Genomic DNA, 19,249 nt, shown 5'->3' with positions numbered 1-19,249 from the left:
TTGTGAGTGAGCCCAGTCCCTTGGCTGAGAAGCAACCCCACACATGAATGGGTCTCAGGATGCTTTACTGTAGACATGACACATGACTGATAGTAGCGCTCACCTTTCCTTCTCCGGACAAGAATTTTTCCAGATGCCCCAAACAATCTGTAAGGGGATTCATCAAAGACCATTACTTTACCCCAGTTCTCAGCAGTCCAATCTCTGTACCTTTTGCAGAATATCAGTCTGTCCATTATGTTTTTCCTAGAGAGAAGTGGCTTCTTTGCAGCCCTTCTTGACACCAGGACATCCTCCAAAATCCTTTGCCTCACTGTGCGTGAAGATGCAATCACACCGGCCTGCTGCCATTCCTGAGCAAGCTCTGCACTGGTGGTGCCCTGATCCCGCAGCTGAGTCAACTTTAGGAGACGGTCTTGTCGTTTCCTGGACATTCTTGGGCGCCCTGAAGCCTTCTTCGCAACTATTGAACCTCTCTCCTTGAAGTTCTTGATGATCCAATAAATGGTTGATTTAGGTGCAATCTTACTAGCAGCAATATCCTTGCCTGTGAAGCCCTTTTCTGTGCAAAGCAATGATGACTGCATGTGTTTCCTTGAGGGTAACCATGGTTAACAGAGGAAGAACAATGATTTCAAGCTCCACCCTCCTTTTAAAGCTTCCAGTCTGTTATTCTAACTCAATCAGCATGCCAGAGTGATCTCCAGCCTTGTCCTCATCAACACTCTCACCTGTGTTAATAAGAGAAACACTGACATGATATCAGCTGGTGCTTTTGTGGCAGGGCTGAAATGTTTTTGGGATTAAGTTCATTGTCATGGCAAAGAGGGACTTAATTGCAATTCATCTGATCGCTCTTAAAAACTGAAGGAGCAGATTTTGTGAAAACCAATACTAGTGTCAATCTCAATACCTTTGGTCATGGCTGTACCTGCAAAGAAGCACATCTGTTTGGAGATTAAATATCCACATGTCTGTATTGCCATCTATAGAATAAACCGCATTTTGATAACAACAATCTGCCTAGCTTATTTTCAACAAACTTACTAGGACGTACGGTCCTCACAATACTCTTACCTACCCCATCCCCAGATAGGCACCGATGTGCCCACCTGATTCACACGGACTGGTTACTCCATTCCTACTAATCACAAATTCAAAAGCCAGTAACTCCTTCCTCACTAGCGGGGCAGTGATACTACTTGCAGCACCACTGCCCATACCATCACAGGTGTCATAAACCATATAGGTGTCATAAACTGATATAGGAGTCTTCTGCCAGTCATGAGGCAGGCCATTCCAGTAAGTGTGCCCAATTACTACACAGCCCCAGGAGGACATATCATCCTCTCATGTTGTTCCTCAGTAATCACCTCCCTCGTCCCCTTCTCTTGGACCTCCTTTCCCTTGTGAGTAACTTTAATCCTGCACTGCCTGGGCCATGCTCAGGCACCCCTGCTCCTGCAGTAGAGCACATCATCCTGCAACAATGGCTATTCATCCAACTTGCCCCAACTTATATCCCATCCCCAATACCCCATCGCTTATCTGCATCCCGCCCAGATTGCAGACGCTACTTCAGTAGTAATAGAACTCTAATTAGCAAAAGAGACTTTGCAGGAGATGTATCAAACCTTGGAGAGAGATAAAGTACTAACCTATCAGCTTCTAGCTTTCATTTTATAGGCTGTTTTTGAAAAATGACAGCTAAGCACCATACACACTAGGTCGACTTGACATTGTAACGCCGTATGAGCAGCCGATTCAGGCAAGTATACATTTTAATTTGCCCGCCCAGCTGTGACGTCAATCCCTGCAGAACGTGTGCGGGCGTTCGGTGGAGCACCCATACAAACAGCAGATGCACCGATAGGTCTGTGAACTACATGGTTAGAAAACAAATCGTACACACCTACCAACGCACTCGTGATATTTCCCTGTGTGTACCCAGCATTAGAAGCCGATTGGTTGGTACTTTATCTCTCAAAGATTTGATACATTGCCCCCTGTATGGCTTGCCTCATAAGCTAATGGTATTATAAAAAGGAAAACATGAATTCCTTCTTTTCATGTATGTGGCAAATATAAAAAGGATACACAAATCAAAACATGTTTTCTTAGCTCTGGCAAATCAGGAGCCATGCATTACTGAAAGTATAAACATGTTTGTTCAGATCAGGTTTGACTAAAAGCAGACAAAAGATTCAATGAGGTCTGTCTTTCTTCATTTACCTGCTAGGCGAGTAATTGGTCAGCAGATGCTACTGATCACTATAGTCGAAGTGCATCATTCTGATCTTTATCTACTACTACAACACTACTGCGCATGGGTTTCCATTGTCTGTTTTTATTTGTTTTTTTATTACTTAGGGGTCAATTTATCAAGCAGTGAAAAGTGTGGAGAAGTGAACCAGTGGAGAAGTAGCCCATAGCAACCAATCAGCTCCTACCTATTATTTTATAGACTGTACTTGATAAATGCTACTTCAAAGCAGATTGGTTGCTATGGGCAACTTCTCCACTGGTTCACTTCTCCACACTTTTCACTGCTTGATAAATAGACCCCATAATATCTTAGGTACAGAGTATAAAGCTGGGTACATACTAAATGAAGTTTGTACACATCAATGCGACACACGACGCCCCTGCCGACGGGCAGACATATCGGGTGGTCCGGTGCATGGGATCGTCAGCCGCATCGCCTGATTGGACTGCCAGTACAAAAGATCAGGCGGCAGACGACGACCCCACAGGAGCGCTCAATGCACAATATAGTGCATTCACATTGGACGATTTTAAAGTTTGTCATTCCAATGCTAAAATAGTCTAGTGTGTAGGGGCCTTAAGATTATCTGTCCAATCTGGCTGCTTGGAACGAAAATCTGGTATGTGTGGGAGCAAATGACAATGGAACATTTTTCTCCCAAACGCCAGAAAATAGACAAAAACTGTCGTTCGGTTTAATCAAACGGAGCTTGTTCCCAGTATTTGGGAACAAATGGTCGATTGGCATTTGCTCCCATACATTACTAGATTTTCTTTCATACCAGACAGTCTTGTAGTGTGAACCCAGCTAAAGTCCTACAAATGATTATTTTGCAATAAATAAACACACACGAAGTGCTTTAAAGGATCGTGTGACAAAGCGACGTTATACCTGTTAGAATTATATAAATAAACTTCGTAGAATTTTGAAACTGCTTTTATAAAGACTTATTAGCAGTCCTAACAGTCAGCTGTCAACTTTTAATAGCAAATTCAAATTAAACAGAATTTATTCAACAACAAAGTGCAGGCAGCCATTTTATGGGTGGAACCAATATTCACGACAATGCTGCTTATCAATTCACTAGAAATACGTGCCATGTCCAATCCACGAAAAGTTAATGAACAGTAAAAGCAAAACAAAATGCACATGTATTTCTTGACTACATTGTGTCATAAAAAAAATAAAAAATCACTATCAGAAGGGGGGGGGGGGCGATTCAATAGTTTTTTTTGGGCAGCGAAAATTACTGGCCGCTTGACTGAGCAATTCAATTGTTTTGCGTGAACCCATTATTTATCGCACTTGTCGCGCCCAAAAGCACCTGGTTTAGCTGCGTAAAGCAGCTAAACCGGTCTAAAGTACTGGTTATGGCGCCCATGTACAGTTTTCACACATTTCTGCTCGCCACCTCAAAGAAATGTTGGCGTCCGCAGCACAATCCGAGCAGCAATTGAATTTCTCCGTCAGGTGCCCATTACTTAGTAGTGCACAAAAAAACTATTGAATCTCCCCCTATATGAATTTAAAAAAAAAAAAAAGTATGAATAATTGCAGACGCCAACGATCGACTATCTGTCAGGGAATCTGCAAAATAAGACATGTTAACAATCTCCGACTCGCTATTCATTTTTGGGTCTGAATAGGCAAATCCAGATTGTCCAACATATTTGATTTTGCAATCCAAGCAGCGGGAAAGCTGTAGATTGGCCAGACACACTCCTGATGTATGGGCCCCATTCAGTAACACAAACCAAAAGTACAAAATGTGCTTTCACTGAATAACAACATATTTAATACAGTGTGGTATACCAGCCTATGGCTGTTTGGGAAAGAAAATGCCAGTCTCTCTCAGTATCTTATCTAACTGTAGAAGCAGAAAATGTTTTGACTGTCAATATTAATTGCACAAGCGTTACACCCAAAAAGAAATGGAATGCAGTTTAACTCCTACCTTGTGTCTCTATCAGGACAGTTTACAGCTTTGAACAGAAAAAGTATGTTCTGGAAAGCTTCTCAAGCTGCTAAGATGCATTTAGAAAGCATTAAAAATGACTCAAATTACCAAAATATATATAATTTTTTTTTTTTTTTTAAAGACGTTGGCCCTATATCAGGGCTTTAGTATGGATAGACCACGCTGCCATCCATAGTCTGACAGAGCAGGGGACTTTGTTTTGTTAACCCAGAATGGGGTCTGGGCAGGACAACATGGGCATTGCTGCACTTGCTGGCCTAAGACCAGCCATACAGATCCGTTCAACACCTTCAGCACCAACCCTTTAACCAACTTAGGGGCCTATTTATCAAAGAGTTTTATCATACGCTTAAACGTTTTAAAATTTGTTGCATATGATAAATGGTGCTCAAGTCATTCAGCTCCCAACTGTCATTTTTCAACAAGATAACAGTTGGGAGCTGATTGGCTGGAGCACCATTATCATACACAATGAGTTTTAAAACTCGTTGTGTATGATAACACTTGTTGATAAATGGGCCCCCAAGTATTAACCACTGCATTATGTATTGGAAGCCAACAGAGAATTTTCTCCCACAGCAAGTGTGTTGGGGGGGTTATTAAAATAATGTGGAGACAACTGCTGTTGGGAAGGGTGTTACGGTCATGTGGTGATGACTTGTGTTGGGAGGGGAGGTTAGCACCATGTGGAGATGACCTGTGTGGGGCAGAGGGGTTAGCGTTACACCTTTTTCTTAACCAAGTTGTAACCAAAGCCCTCAAACATTCTTTCATCAGCTGTCTCAACTACTGCATTCCCCACCCATCTAACCCGAAATACTGCAAGAAGATTGTTCTTCCTTTCTTGCCATTCCGTATCTAGAAAACCATGCCGCATCCTGCAGCTTGGGGTCATCAGCCTCATTGTCAGATTGAGCTGCATGTAGGGCCGACCTGACGATGCGACTGACGACCAAATGGGAGCGCACATGGCCAGACATAAAGGGTACTCATTAGGCAATTTTGACAACATATCGGACCGATCCGTCAGAACAGCCGAAATATCGCAGCTTTACACTAACCTAATAAGGGGGAGATTTATCAAAGCTTGGAGAGAGATAAAGTACCAACTAATCAGCTCCTGTCATTTTCAAATAGCCTGTAAAATGAGCTAGAAGCTAATTGGTTGGTTCTTTATCCCTTTCCAAGCGTTGATAAATTTCCCCCACTAAGTGGTCGATAACACCGTCCCCTCATAAACCTACTCTCTACCACACACCCTCTTATATCTACCTCTGATGTGTGTCTCATATATGATGACCATTTCTTACTAACAAACGTCTTCCGTTTCACTACCACTTATCGATACTACGCCCTATCAGACTCTCCCCCAGCCAACAAATCTTTATTTGCTCTCTGAAAACCCACCCCTTCATTAAAGGCTACCATACACCAACAGATATATCCCTGATGGTGCCCCAATATCTACTCATAGTCACTGTCACTCCTTATATCTGTTCCTTACTAGATTCATCTAAATGCTCATGAGCAGGGCCCTCCCTACCCATTGTTTCATATCTTTTTACCTTCTATCTTGTATGTCCTGTGCAATGGGGCACTGTGATGCCTCATATATCAATAATTTACTAAGATGTGAAAGACAATTCACATTAATAACTTATGTGGTGTCATCTATTAACAGAAAAATGTACGCATTTTAGGGCTACAAGAATCACACCAGTAAATGCTGCATAGACTGCAATACCATGTTCTAGCATTACAAGACTACGTAAAATTATACTTTTCGGCATACAAATTACTTTCAGTTGCACGTAACTAAGATGCAAGCTAAAAAGACAAGCAGAGGAGCATGCACAAAGTTCATAATACTTTATCACTGAACTTAGTTTCCTTGTGCAATGCCAAATTTCACTGCATACCCTTGAACTTTCACTGCGCAATCAAATGTCTACATACTGAAGCCAGTCAAGGATAGCAAAGCTCTCTAGATACATGGCCGTTGGATGCTTATAAACAGCGGAAGGCAGAAAGACTCTAGCAATCCTAGAATATACATATAATTAATTAATGATGTATGCAGTAAGGTGTAAACCTGAGCAAAAAACTAAAATATATAGGGATGGTCCTGCAACTAAGCATTGCGCTGGGTCATTAGTGACTAGACAATATGCTCCATGAGAGATATCATCTAGTGTTTCCTCGGCAGTGATGTGCTCAATGTCATTACCGACATTGAGCACCCACACTGAATCATATCGTTCAGTAACGTCACCATCCCTCATCCACGTACTTGCAGAACCTGACAATATCGCCAGGTTGCCCTGCAAGTACAGGCGATGAAAGATGCCATCAACGACCAGCGGGAGCACGCATCGCTGGTCGTTGACGGCATATCCACTGCACGATATTGCGGACGATGAACGATAACGATATTGTTCAAATCGTCCAATTTATCGTGTAGTAGATATGCGCCTTAAGTCACTCACTAGCGGCAGGTTCAGCTATGCACAAATGGAGCACTTGACATTGGACAATTTTGATGTTTTCATGCAAATTGGGCAGAAAAGAGCAGCCACCCTAATCACAACAGATGGACATGTCATCCTGTACGGCAGAGAAACTTCAACAATGTCTATCATGGGCGTAACTACCATAGGTGCAAGGGATGCAGCTGCTGTGGGGCCTGGAGGTCAGGGGGACCCATCTTCCTTGTCAAAGTTACATGTGTTACTGTATATAATTTTTCACCTTTGGGTGGTACATAGGGACCCTTACAAAAACTTTTGCTATGGGGCCTTTAAATACCTAGTTACCCCCCTAATATCTATGTTTTAATTTGGTGCTACACAGTAGGATTGCTGCAAATTTTACACAGATTGATATTTCTCTGGAATGAAAACAAAAATATTTTATTTACTTTTTCTTCACCCACAACAAAATGTTACTACTGCTATTCTGTATCAGTTTGCTGCCGGATATCAGTTTTCACTGGGACTGGTTTAAACTTACATGCATGTGTGTATTTCTGCTTTACGAAGAAGAGTCTTGGTTAATGCACATGTGCACACTTGGAGCCCTTTTGAGATGCAGCTTACAGATGAATTCTCATACACTATTGCAGTGCTTCTCAAACCCGGTGCTTAGGGCCCCACACAGTTCACGTTTTGTAGGTCACCCAGCAGGTGCACAGCTGTGTTCATTACACAATTTAAAATATCCACAGGTAGAGCTAATTATGTCTCTTGTGATTCTGTAAAGAGACCTGGAAAACATGCACTGTTTGGGGTCCTCAGGACAGAGTTTGAGAAACTGTGCACTATTGCTACAATTGAGCCAAACAGCCCTTTTGAGCATGCCAGGTCCCATCAAGTCGGCTTGCACTGACCGCCTTTTTTCACATCTTTTTTGCCTGAAAATGCTTCTAAGTCGCAATCATCTTTATTCGGATGACACTGAAGTCTATATCTCCTCTCTCCCATCTCCTCCTAGATGTCCGAGCACTTTCTCAAACTCAAGATGACCAAAACTGAAATCATTCTTCCCTCAACCTAGAGTCTCCTCCCCTCCTGAGGTCTCCATCATTGTCAACAACACCACTATCTACTCTGTTCCTCAACTACGCTACCTGGGAGTCATTCTTGACTCTTCCCTCTCCTTCACCCCCTACATTCAGGCCCTCACTCAGAGGCGGTCGCAAGAAGCTACCGCTCGCTCTGAATGAGAGCTGCCGCTTACCTTTTCAAGTGCGGCCTCCTGGTCGCTAGCTAAGCTGTGGGTTACCACCAACAGCTTAGCGAGCGACCAGGTTGATGGTTGCAATGGTCAAGACCATCGCGACCATCGGGGCTTGCGACGAGACCCTAAGGTTGGGTCTCGGCAAGCGCAAACCCCAGGGAGCTTCCTGCTCTGATCGAGCAGGAAGCTCCCCACTGACATCATTGCTGATGTCAGTGGGGCCGCCCCCAAACGGCAAGCGTTCCATCGGGAACGCCTCCATTTGGCAGGCCACCCCCCCTGCCCGCCTCCCAAACGGGGCGAGCTGTCAATCACCATCGACAGCTCGCCCCCTTTGGTGAGAGACCCGTAGCGACGGAGCGCCCTTCGCTAGCAGGGTCTCGTGCATGCCGGCTCCAATGTGCGCATGCCCAGTGGGCAAACATCGACACGGTTGCGAGCGCTCAGCGCTTGCGACCGGGTCTGAATGAGACCCTCAATCACTTGCCCTATTCTGTCATTTCTAGCTCCGCAACATCGCTCAAATCAGCCCCTTCCTCTCCCAGGATGCCACCAAAACCATTGTCCACTCACTGATCATCTCTAGCCTTCACTGCTGCAACCTGCTCCTCACTGGACTCCTCTGCTCCCATCTTGCTCCTCTCCAATCTGTACTTAATGCGCAGCTAGACTGATCTTCCGCCACTCCACATTTGCCTCCCCTCTCTGCAAAGTTCTTTACTGGCTCCCCTTCCCCTACAGAATCCTTTTCAAACTTCTAACTACCACGTACAAAGCCTTCGCCAACTCCACAGCACCCTACATCTCCTTACACACTGCCTCTCGCCATCTCCGGTCAGCAAATGACAGCTGCCTTTCCTCCCCTCTGGTTACCACATCTCACCACAGAATAAAAACAAGTTTCTCCCAAGCTGCCCCCCACCATTAGAAGGATCTCCCTCTTTTCATCAGACTATCCCCCAGCCTGCATTGCTTTAAGCGGGTGCTGAAATTCCACCTGTTCATAAAAGCATATCCATCCTCCACACAGTCTACCTCTTAACTCCCCATACACTGGCTTTTCCACACATTGCAACAGTGGTTGTGTCAAAATTTGTAGTGCTATTTGTACTGTACTGTTTTACCCTGTATTGTCTTATTGTTTTGCTCTCTGAACGCTCGTGGAACACTCGTGGCGCCCTATAAATAAAATGTAATCATGATAATCAGATGAGACAAACAGCTTCAGGAGACTGCACTGAATAATTTGATATGTAACACTTGTATATATCTATATGCGACTGATTTTGAATCTGTATACGACGTGCTACGATACAGCGTCTGCTGCTTTTTCCATTCCAAGTTTCATTGTGCTTTCTTGTACAGACTCAGGGCCTAATTCATTAAGGATCGCTATTGCTCTCGTAGCTCTGTAATCGCACGCAGGTTTGCAGCGAAAATATGCTAAGGAATGCTATCGCAATGCTGCCACACTGCCAGCATAGAGACGCCCATTGCCTCCCACTACCGCTATCTCACATCCGTAATACCTTGCAAACCTCCATAAACATCGGTAACATTGAGTACTATCAGCCCCTCACACAGAATTACAGCAGCCCTGATCCCATTTAGAAATAACCTCGTTGCACGCAGTAAGTACTCAAGCTGTGTATGCAATCACACTGGCAAATATATGCACGCCCATGCAACGCCGTTCAAGCGGACACGCCTGCATTTCTCTGACCACCCCCAAACGCTCACTGCCTGTCAATCACTATGTGATGGCTCTCCATGGTCTCCGTGATCTCAGTAGTGCCTTCGCGTGCTCGCACCGCAATGCATGTGCATGCACAGTACGCAACAATCGGCTGTCTGCGTACGCTATAGCGATCCTTAATAAATCAGGCCCTCAGACGTTGTGGGGGCATACCCAGCACTTCTGGACATGCTGGGCTGCCCCCAAGCTCTTACCTCACAGTGAATACGGCAACTATTCACCGGCGGGCGCATTCTGCCCTTTTGAAATCGGCCAGGCGCCACACCCCGCTAAAAACAACCTAGCAGGAGTGCTAACTTAAATGGGGAAATTTTCCGGCCAACTCTGGATCAGGTCCAGTGTGTGTACAACAGACCACTACTGATTGCATGTCACTTAGGGGGAAATGTTTCAAACCTTCTAAACAGGACAAATGGAGATTATCAAAAGCATCCAATCAGATTCCAACTATTATTTCATAGAATGTACTAAATAAAAAAAAAAGAAAACTAGAATTGGTTGCTAGGACACTTACATGACTACATTTAGAGAAAGACAATATTCAACAACAAATGTTATATTATATTCCATAGGCTAAGGGCTGCTCTTTTCTGTGTTATTGGTTGCCCACAGGCAGCTGTGTCAATGATGAACACGCACGTTAACTTCCCACATTTGCAAATAGGAAAAAAAAGTGAGGACATATCACTACCAAAATCATGGATGCAAGCCCACCTTCAGGAGCCCATTGCTAAATGGTTGAAGCTTTCATGGGGATCCCCAGATTAGAGGATCATTGCACACTGTTTTTTCTCACAACATAGTGAATTCCATCCAATGTTAATCGTTTTAGGTGAAATAATTTTTTTTTTTTATGGGGGGGTATTTAATTGTTTTTTCACACTCGATCTCCTGTCTAAAGCAACGGGGTGATACTCAATTGTTTGTGCTAGCGGCGCAAGTTAATGGGCACCTATTACTTATCACGCATGTGGCAACCAAATGTAATGGGTTTAGATGCATAATGTGTCTAAACCCGTGCATAGTACTGGGCACACTCAGGGGGTGCAAGTAAACATAATGGACGCCCATCAGCACAAACAATTGAATTGCTCCTGTCACTTTATACGGGAGCGGCGGGCAGCACACAAAAACTGGGCAGCACAGATGGTGTATTGGTTAGCATTACTCACAGCACTTAGGTTGTGTGCTTGATTCCCACTGCAGCCCTATACCACCTTATTCTCTGCAATTAACACACAAGTAATCGCCAACTAGACCCCACAGTAAAAATTTAATCTAGTGGGGATCTGAACCTTTGAGAGAACATGAGGTCATATTCAATTTGCTAAATTGGATTTAAATAAACATAACTACATGATGTCAGTGGAAAGAAAATACATCTAACTGTACTGACTAACCTCCCGGGGGATCCCCGGCCTGGGCTGACTAGCGGCTAGTGGTCAGGCGTAATGCTTTGGCCGGGGGACCCGGTGATAGGGTTCCCCTGGTTGTGGCATTACACCCTTGCTAGTAAGAGCCTGGAGCCAGTTATGGAAAATTCAGGGGACCCCTACTCATTTTGTCCCCTGCATTTCCCAAACCAGGATCGGCTTGTTAAGCCCAGTGCTGGCTGTGCTAAATACAGGGGACCACGGTGTCTTTTGTCCCCTGTATTTTCACAACCAGGACTGGCTCATGAAAAGTCCGGGGCTGGTTGTGCTTTTAGGGGTGTCCTCACTTTTTTTTTTTATATTCTACTTACATAGATGCATGCACGGATCTCACTGATCTGTGCATGCATCGGTGTCTCATAGTACAGCCCCCTATTTACATTTTCAAGAAATCTTTAAGATAGTCGGGTTTTGGACAGCAAACGATATATTAACGACCTGACGGTTTGGAAATCATTAACGACGAACAATATATTGTTTGATCATTAGTAAAATTGCACAGTGTGTTTGCACTATTTCGTTAGTCCAGGAGTCCCGGGGAGATCAAGGGAAATCGTTAACGATATTGGATCGTCTGCAAATAGTTTAGTGTGCATAGCGTTTCCGCTAGGCTGGTTCAGTGGGGCGCCGCGCCCTGCCCTATTTCTAAAGGGCAGAAAGCAGCCTGCCCTCCGGCACGGCGCCCCGCTGAAACAGCCTGCGGGTTCTGTCCAATTCCGCGAGCTGCAGTGTCCCACGGGTGGGGAAAACAGCGGTGCAGCGGTCACCACCGGTGAATGTGTGCCGGGCGCATGCGTCCGGCATCCAATCAGTGATCGCAGCGCTTGGTGGCAGTCTGGCATGTCCGTAAGTGCTGGGCACGCCCCCAAGAGTGACGAAAAGGGGGCGCGTCAAAAAGACAAGCCCCATTCTCATTGACTATGCCCCTTTTCGCCTGGCTCCTGACCTAGAGTGAACACTACGTGTACACAGCTTTAGTGGATCCCATGGACTGGATGTGAAAACTGAAAAGTAAACCTCAGCCTGTAGGGAAATTTTGCATAAAGATTCAGCAATTAGTACAAAAAGGTCAACATACAACTTTAAGCAAGACTGCAAAATAAGGGTAATTAATATCCTAATTTGTCCGTTTTGCTCAAATACATTTTAGATAGATTTAAATATTGTACTTTTATTTCAAGAATATTCATCAGGATATAAAAATACAAGAAAAGTAATCAGTGCATTCTTGATGTTCTGATTAGGAGTCCATTCAATAAATCACATGGAGCCCTGAAGTACCAGCCTCCACCTCTCTTCCTTTCAACTTCATTGCACCTTTCCAAAACAAAGCTCATTTATCCATCTTGTAAACCTGGAGTTGAGAGCAAATACTAGTTGTAATAACAGTTTAATATCATAGCCTTATGGGCAAATGAGCCGAAAACAACAGAGATATATAATCAGGGGCGCAGAGAAGGGGGGGGGGGGCGGGGGAGCGGGTACTAATTGCCCGAGCTTGTTGGAGGGGCCCGGGTCCGATGCCCCTCCTGTAAGCAGCCCAGCAGCTGTGTGCTGGGCGGCAGTGGGACCAGGGAGACTGCTGCCGCTGAGCAGCAACAGTCTCCTCTGACTGTGGGGGGCAATCACACTGATTGCTCCCCCCTGGATTTGTGCCTGGCTGAGGGGCTCACAGCGCCCTCCTCCTCAGCGGGCAGCAATCTCCCTGGTCCCACTGCCGCCCAGCACACAGCTGCTGGGCTGCTTACAGGAGGGGCATCGGACTCGGGCCCCTTCAACAAGCTCGTGCCTCCTAAGGGGGCATGGCCACGCCTCTCACAATTAGGCCATGCCCCCGATAGTAATGGGGCCCGGGACGGCTCTATATGGCCCTGTATATGATAACCAACCTATTGAAATCAATGGGATAATACTAATCCCTTGGTGTCAAAATGTATAATTTTAGTAGTGAAGTAATAGCATCTTAACAGGTATGGAAATGGCACTTGGTTTGAGTGTGCTTGCCTGGTGGTGATGCAGTATTTCTAATGCAGCCTGCTTGCAAGTAAATACTAAAATGCCTGCCTGTTGGTTACAATGTCAGACAAGGTTAACTAGATTTTTGCCTTACACAGTCACTGTGGGCGGCAATGTCGCATAATTTAATAAAGAAAGAAGTGTCGGGGAAACAGTCAGTTGTAAATGTAATTTATCACAGGACCGGTATGAAATACCACCGGACACAAATCCCGACGCTGGAAGACCGGCAACTGAAGATCCCAACAGGTAAGCATTTCAACTATAACTAACCTTACCCCCCCCCCTCCCCCCAAACCTTACTTAGGGGTGCCTAACCCTAACCTCCCCCCCAAGTGCCTAAACCTTACCCCCTCTTCCCAAGTCTCCCAGGAGGGGGGTGCCTATCCCTAACCTCCCTCCAGGAGGTGCCTAACCCCTTCCCCTAGACTAACCCCAAGTCCCTCCCGGGAGCCCCTAACCTAACCCCCCCCACCCCCACGGTTGTCCACGCCCGCCGCCCGGCTTACCTTCGTTCGGGTGTCGGGCTCCTGGTGTAGGTAAAATGACAGGCGTCGGAAATTCGACGCCTGTCGTTAGACACCTGCTGAGATTAGACAGTCAGCATTTCAACCGCCAGCTTCCTGACTGCATTCCTTTATTACATGGTATGCATATAATTCTGTATTATGATTCTGGGTTGGGAACAAAGAAAACAAAAAGCAAGTAAAAGGGCTCCATACATCTAGCCAGTAGCCGCAATTCCCTGTTCTGCCGACGGCGGAGTCGGGGAATCTGTGATATTCAACATGATTCCCTGATCCCTACACGAAAATGGTCAAAATCAGCAAGTCTGGGATCTTGCACATATTGAATTGCCCCGATCCGCCGACGGAGCGCTAATCATCGATGGCTGGCGATCTGTGGATCGACGGAACGGGTAAGTGGGGCCGTAGATGTATGAACCCCTTTACTTTGCATCTTGTTAAAATTATATTGCACTGCAGGTGGGGCAGATGTAATAAGTATAGACATTTAGATTTGAGGGGGTGAGTGTCCAAACTTAAAACTAAAATTGCAGTATGTATATGAAGCAAATGAATTTCATGTATGTACACAAACTTTGTCTGAGCCACAAAATTATTGAAAATATTGTATAAAATTACCTGCAGGCTGTGTGTATAAGGTGCATATAATACATAAATACATTCTGTGTGTATATTTGGGTCCCATTCCGAAGATCTCATTATGGTATGCAAATATTCCAAAATACGGAATATTCCGATATCCAAAATACCCCTGGTCCCAAGCATTTTGGATATCGGAGACTCAACCTGTATAAAAATAAAGCTACCCATGAGTTGTGGCCCACATACAATATATTTACTCTGCTTGCCAAAAATAATAAATGTATTTGCACCCCTTGTATTGCAACATGGTTTGTCCAGGTGCAAAGATTTGGACCAGAGCATTCTGTGCCGTCACCTCTGAGCCACAGGGACCCCATCCTGCCAAAGCCATGTCACCACGACCTCCGACCTGGCCAGTTAGATATGTTACTGCTCAGCTTTTCTGAGCGTCTTCAGCTCCGTCCTCCATTGTGAAAGGACATGTGCGAGTGCGGAGAGGGTGAGTTACTCCAGAGACCATGGATTTGCCACTGTGTAACAACCAGTGCCGTATCTGGAGGGCAGTGCACCGTCCAGATACGGCGCCAGGGATGAAACCCAGCGTCTGGTGATGTCTATGCGTTCCAGACTTCAGGCTGTAATTGCCTGCAAAGGATTTGCAACAAAGTATTAAAAAGTGAAAGTTAGATTTAGGATTGTTTAGTTTGTCCCATTACTTTTGGCCCCTTAAAAAGTGGGAGGCACATATAGAAACCGTTGTATTTCCTATACCGTTCACCTTATTTGGATGTAATTACCCTCAAATTAAATCTGAAAGTCTGCAGTTAAAGCACATCTTGTTTGTTTCATTTCAAAGCCATTGTGGTGGTGAATAGAGGCCAAAATATGAAAATTCTGTCAATGTCCCAATATTTATGCAGCTGACTGTATGTAACTAGTGAATGAGATCTCACTGACCAAAAAGTCTGACATCACATGTAAAGTACTAAAAAGCTTTCTACAGAAATGTGAACTGGAATGCATTTGAAATGTTTATGTGTATATGATTTGTATATCACCCTGTGTTGTTGGTTACAGGTAAGACATCCAAGAATGTGCAATGTTTTGCATTATTGTGTAACCAGAGATGGCCTTAAGCGAGGGGGGTGTTGGAGGAAAGTCGCCGGGACCCTGTACTGACAGAGCAACCTCCGAACAGGCCAGCTAGATGTGCTACTGCATATGCACGGCTTGTCCTCCTAGGTGTCTCTCATGTGCGTAGAGGGCGAGTTACACCAGAGACCCTGCAAGTGCCACCACAAGTTGGACCATATACTCCACTGTGTCTTAGTGCAGCTGTGTGCCTTGCTAAACAACACACCACCAGTATTAAACCCCCACACGTTCCTGACTGGATCTGTAGAACCTGCTATGTACATTCAATGCCTACAGCATGAACTCTGATATTCAGCAACCTGTTCTACCTGGTTAATAAACCACAACCTGGCTAAATAAATTGTGACCTTCATCACACACCACTGCCACCTACATCCACATGTTCTGCCAATACAAAGTTACTTCCATTTTTTGTTTTGCTCCGAACAAGAAAGCAATAAATGTCGAACATTCAGGATTATAAATGCCACAGCTAAGGTGTTATACAAAATGCCAACATGATCATAATGTTGACACTGTACTTTTACAGTATTCAAGCAATAACCTAATCCTAAAGGCCACCAGCAATTTATACAATACATCAGCAATTGATTGCAGCAATTCTGCAATTTGCAATCGATTGTGTATAAAAATCTTTCCCTTTTTCAATTGACTGCAGAATTGCCACAATTGATTGAAAAAGGGAAAGATTTTTATACACAATCGATTGCAAATTGCAGAATTGCTGATGTATGGGGGCTTAACACCAACAGTGTTCATTCTAGCACCCTGCATCTGTCACAACCCGTGCAGTTCCTCTTTTCTGCCTGGGGTGTCGCTCTCTGCTCTGGTGCTTCTAGCACACTCTGGTCTGTATCTCAGGAGCTTGTTGCATCAGCTGAATGTGCTAGAAGCACCAGAGCAGAGAGCGACACCCCAGGCAGGAAAGAGGATTTGCACAGGTTGTGACAGGTGCAGGGTGCTAGAATGAACACTACACCTACATGTACTGATGACATCATGACAGTCAACATTCAAAATGTCAACATTACTGTTCTGGGTTCTCACATAGATCACTAAGGATGCCCAGCCATTAAGCCGCATATGCACACCGTAAAGACTGCTTCAGAGGGACCAGTTGACCCCCCCTATGGCAAAACTGTAGTCCATGGATTATGATGGCTTTTTGGCGAGATGCAGATAACTAACTTTCTTCCAAGTTTCTACCAACAAAACAGTGTATTTTCAAACAAATTAAATATTGAGATTCACATCACAATACTGACATACTAGGGAAGCTGCCAAAAAGTCTGAAATGACGTGGTTGTTCTATCAATGTCTGCCTCTGTCTGATGCAGATTTTAAGCACCAGCTTGTAAAATTAGATATATAATGAGCAGATAAATAATGATGGTACAGGTACTGCCAAAATAACTGCTGGCATTACAATTATGGTTTATTATGTAATCAAATGTGCTGTATAAATAAATGCTATACAAAAGGGTTTTTTGTTTTTTTTCCATTAAAAATAAGTTGAAATATATAATACATTTCTGGGCGGCAGAAAGCAATTGCTCAAACTGTTATTGCCCGTCACCCTAGCATTAGGGTGAGTAGTCCTCCATATGCATGGATTGCAATAATCATTTTCCATATGGAATGTTAAAACTTCCAGTTGACATCTCAGATGTGAAACTGCCCCTTATAAAGCAGAAGCACAGTAGAAGGAAAATGTTACCTTCCAGTTGTCACTGGAATGAACCACCCAAGTATGACAAACTAAAAAAAGTTGCCTACTTCTGCTGAGCTTTCATATGGATTGCCAACTAGGTTACCTCCATCAAACCTCCTAGTTCTTCATGATGACAATAAAAGAGCTGCAGCTGTCACATGCCTACCATTGCTGGAAAACAACAGGCAGATAATCAAACCGAACTACAATGAACCATTCAAAAAAAGTACAAGACAAACTCTATTTAACTGAAGATGTGTTTGCGGTGGTCATTCAAGGTCAATATGCTAAATGTCAGAAGACTACTGCATGCATTATGAAAATGCTTCTTATTCTGTGTTATTTTAGTATGGTAAGATTGCAAATCATATGCTCTTTCTACCCCACCTAACAATTGCAACAGTCTTTGCCTTCTCACCTGAATGGGGTTGGAAGCCTTGAAGACATGACAGGCCATCTCAGACTCCGGGTTGTCAGGTTGAGTCTTAATCAAGTAGGCAAAGTAAGAGGGATCCTGGCTGTTATGGATGAAGCGGGCAATGTGCTGTGTCTTGTGTTCAAATATGAAGACCGCTGTGTTGCCACTAGCGCCATTCAAAGCAGGCACACAACGAATATGCGGGCCAACTAATAGGAGTTGGACTTCTCGACAAGGTGCCACACAACCAGGGGGCTCCTGCTTTTCTGCCCGTCTACGGATCTCTGCCACTAGCCATGGTAGCATAGGCAAAGTTGTCCTACGGTCTAGGGATGCCCATCCAACATACCACAGGTTGAACCTTTTTTCCATGACAGGCCTGTCAGGGAGTGGTTGCTCCTCCAAAAGAGGGTGACATTGGTCTGCTGAACTTCTCCTCTCCATGACTGCTCCAGAAGACAACACAGGACAGGGAGCTTGAAAAGAAGATGCTAGTAGTAAAAAGTACAGACAGTATAATAGTTCTTGTAGTGGGACAGAATGAAGCCTCCTTGTTGGCTATAAGCAGAACTGTTACTGCAGTCTTGTATCTAGGAGCTTCCTTGTTCCAAGTCCAGACATGCTATGGGCAATTTATACAGCTATAAGTCAATCCATTGACATGTTATAGAAAGCACACATACCATTAGGAAATCATATCAGCCAGAGAGAGTTGCTGAGTTCCCTTCCTTACAAGCACATGGCAGGGTCACACACTGAAACGTGCACAATAGTGCCTGCCTGCCTTCTGGTTCCCCACACAGACCTGTCTGTACTGTGTTTCCTTCTCTCCTCCTCCCTCTAGCAACTAACTACGGTAGCAAGCGATCGTCATGACAGATCCTGCAGACCAGCTTCTCCTCCCCACCTCCTGCCTGCATGCATTAGCCCAGCTCCCAGCCCACTGCTTTGTACAGTCTCACCAATAGCTCCCAGCATACTGGATAGGACAGCTTTATAAAGGAGGACTGTGCTAGCAATGAACCACCCGCACTGGGATTCCTGCCTTCTGCAAATGTGGGTTAGAAAGGAAAAGTCAGTTCTTCACTGAGGGGAAACCCCAGATTGGTGACGCAGCAGCGAGTAAATCTTCCCCCAGCATGTCTGCACCCAGCATCAAGAAGTTTCATCATCACCTCAGAATCCTGCAGCTTCCATGCATGCGGGTGTGACTCTGACAGAGCCGCCTGCTAATTATACATCCCTCCACGCCTTACAACAGCAGCCGAGCCGGGTGTAAGAGGTGTGGGGTGCCCGCTGGCTGCAGGAGGAGGGAAGTGCTGTTGTCTGCACCACGAGGAGAGGCCAACACGGCTCCTTCCTGTGTTATGTCCCCAATATCAGCTTATTATGGACAAATCTCTGACTTTGCAGAAAACTGTTTGTTTTTTTCAATCCAGAAATAAAACATCATTATCACCTAGAACTAATAAAGGCAAATGACGTTTTCAGGACAACATGTAAGCAAAACTAGCCATCTCCCCATAATGCAAGATCTGCTATGCATCTTAACTTTTCCAGTGGCCATACTTGTGTATGAAGTGAATTGGTTTTGGACATTAATATATCAAAGCCTGTAGTCAGTGGCATATCTGTAATGGGTGCAGGGTGTACAGTCAGCGCACACAAGTAA

The 19,249-nt window shown here is 44.7% G+C and overlaps 1 protein-coding gene across 2 annotated transcripts in view; it reads right to left on the bottom strand.

Moving 5' to 3' along the window:
- TBC1D4 (TBC1 domain family member 4) overlaps window positions 1–18,883 on the bottom strand; it is a 180,702-nt gene extending 161,819 nt beyond the window's left edge. The window contains exon 1 of one of the 2 annotated variants that reach the window (XM_088459332.1): window positions 17,578–18,883. In XM_088459332.1, coding sequence (XP_088315458.1) covers window positions 17,578–18,021 — 444 coding nt within the window. In that variant the 5' untranslated portion in view covers window positions 18,022–18,883. The remainder of the gene's footprint in view (window positions 1–17,577) is intronic. The other variant, XM_088459333.1, reaches the window with a different exon arrangement.
- Between the last annotated feature and the right edge of the window lie 366 nt (window positions 18,884–19,249).

The sequence above is a fragment of the Taudactylus pleione genome, unplaced genomic scaffold (assembly GCF_031769625.1).
Source record: "Taudactylus pleione unplaced genomic scaffold, aTauple2 ptg000041l, whole genome shotgun sequence".
Lineage (NCBI taxonomy): Eukaryota > Metazoa > Chordata > Amphibia > Anura > Myobatrachidae > Taudactylus > Taudactylus pleione.
The sequence above is the reverse complement of the archived record's forward strand: the minus strand, read 5'-3'. Positions and strand labels throughout refer to the sequence as shown.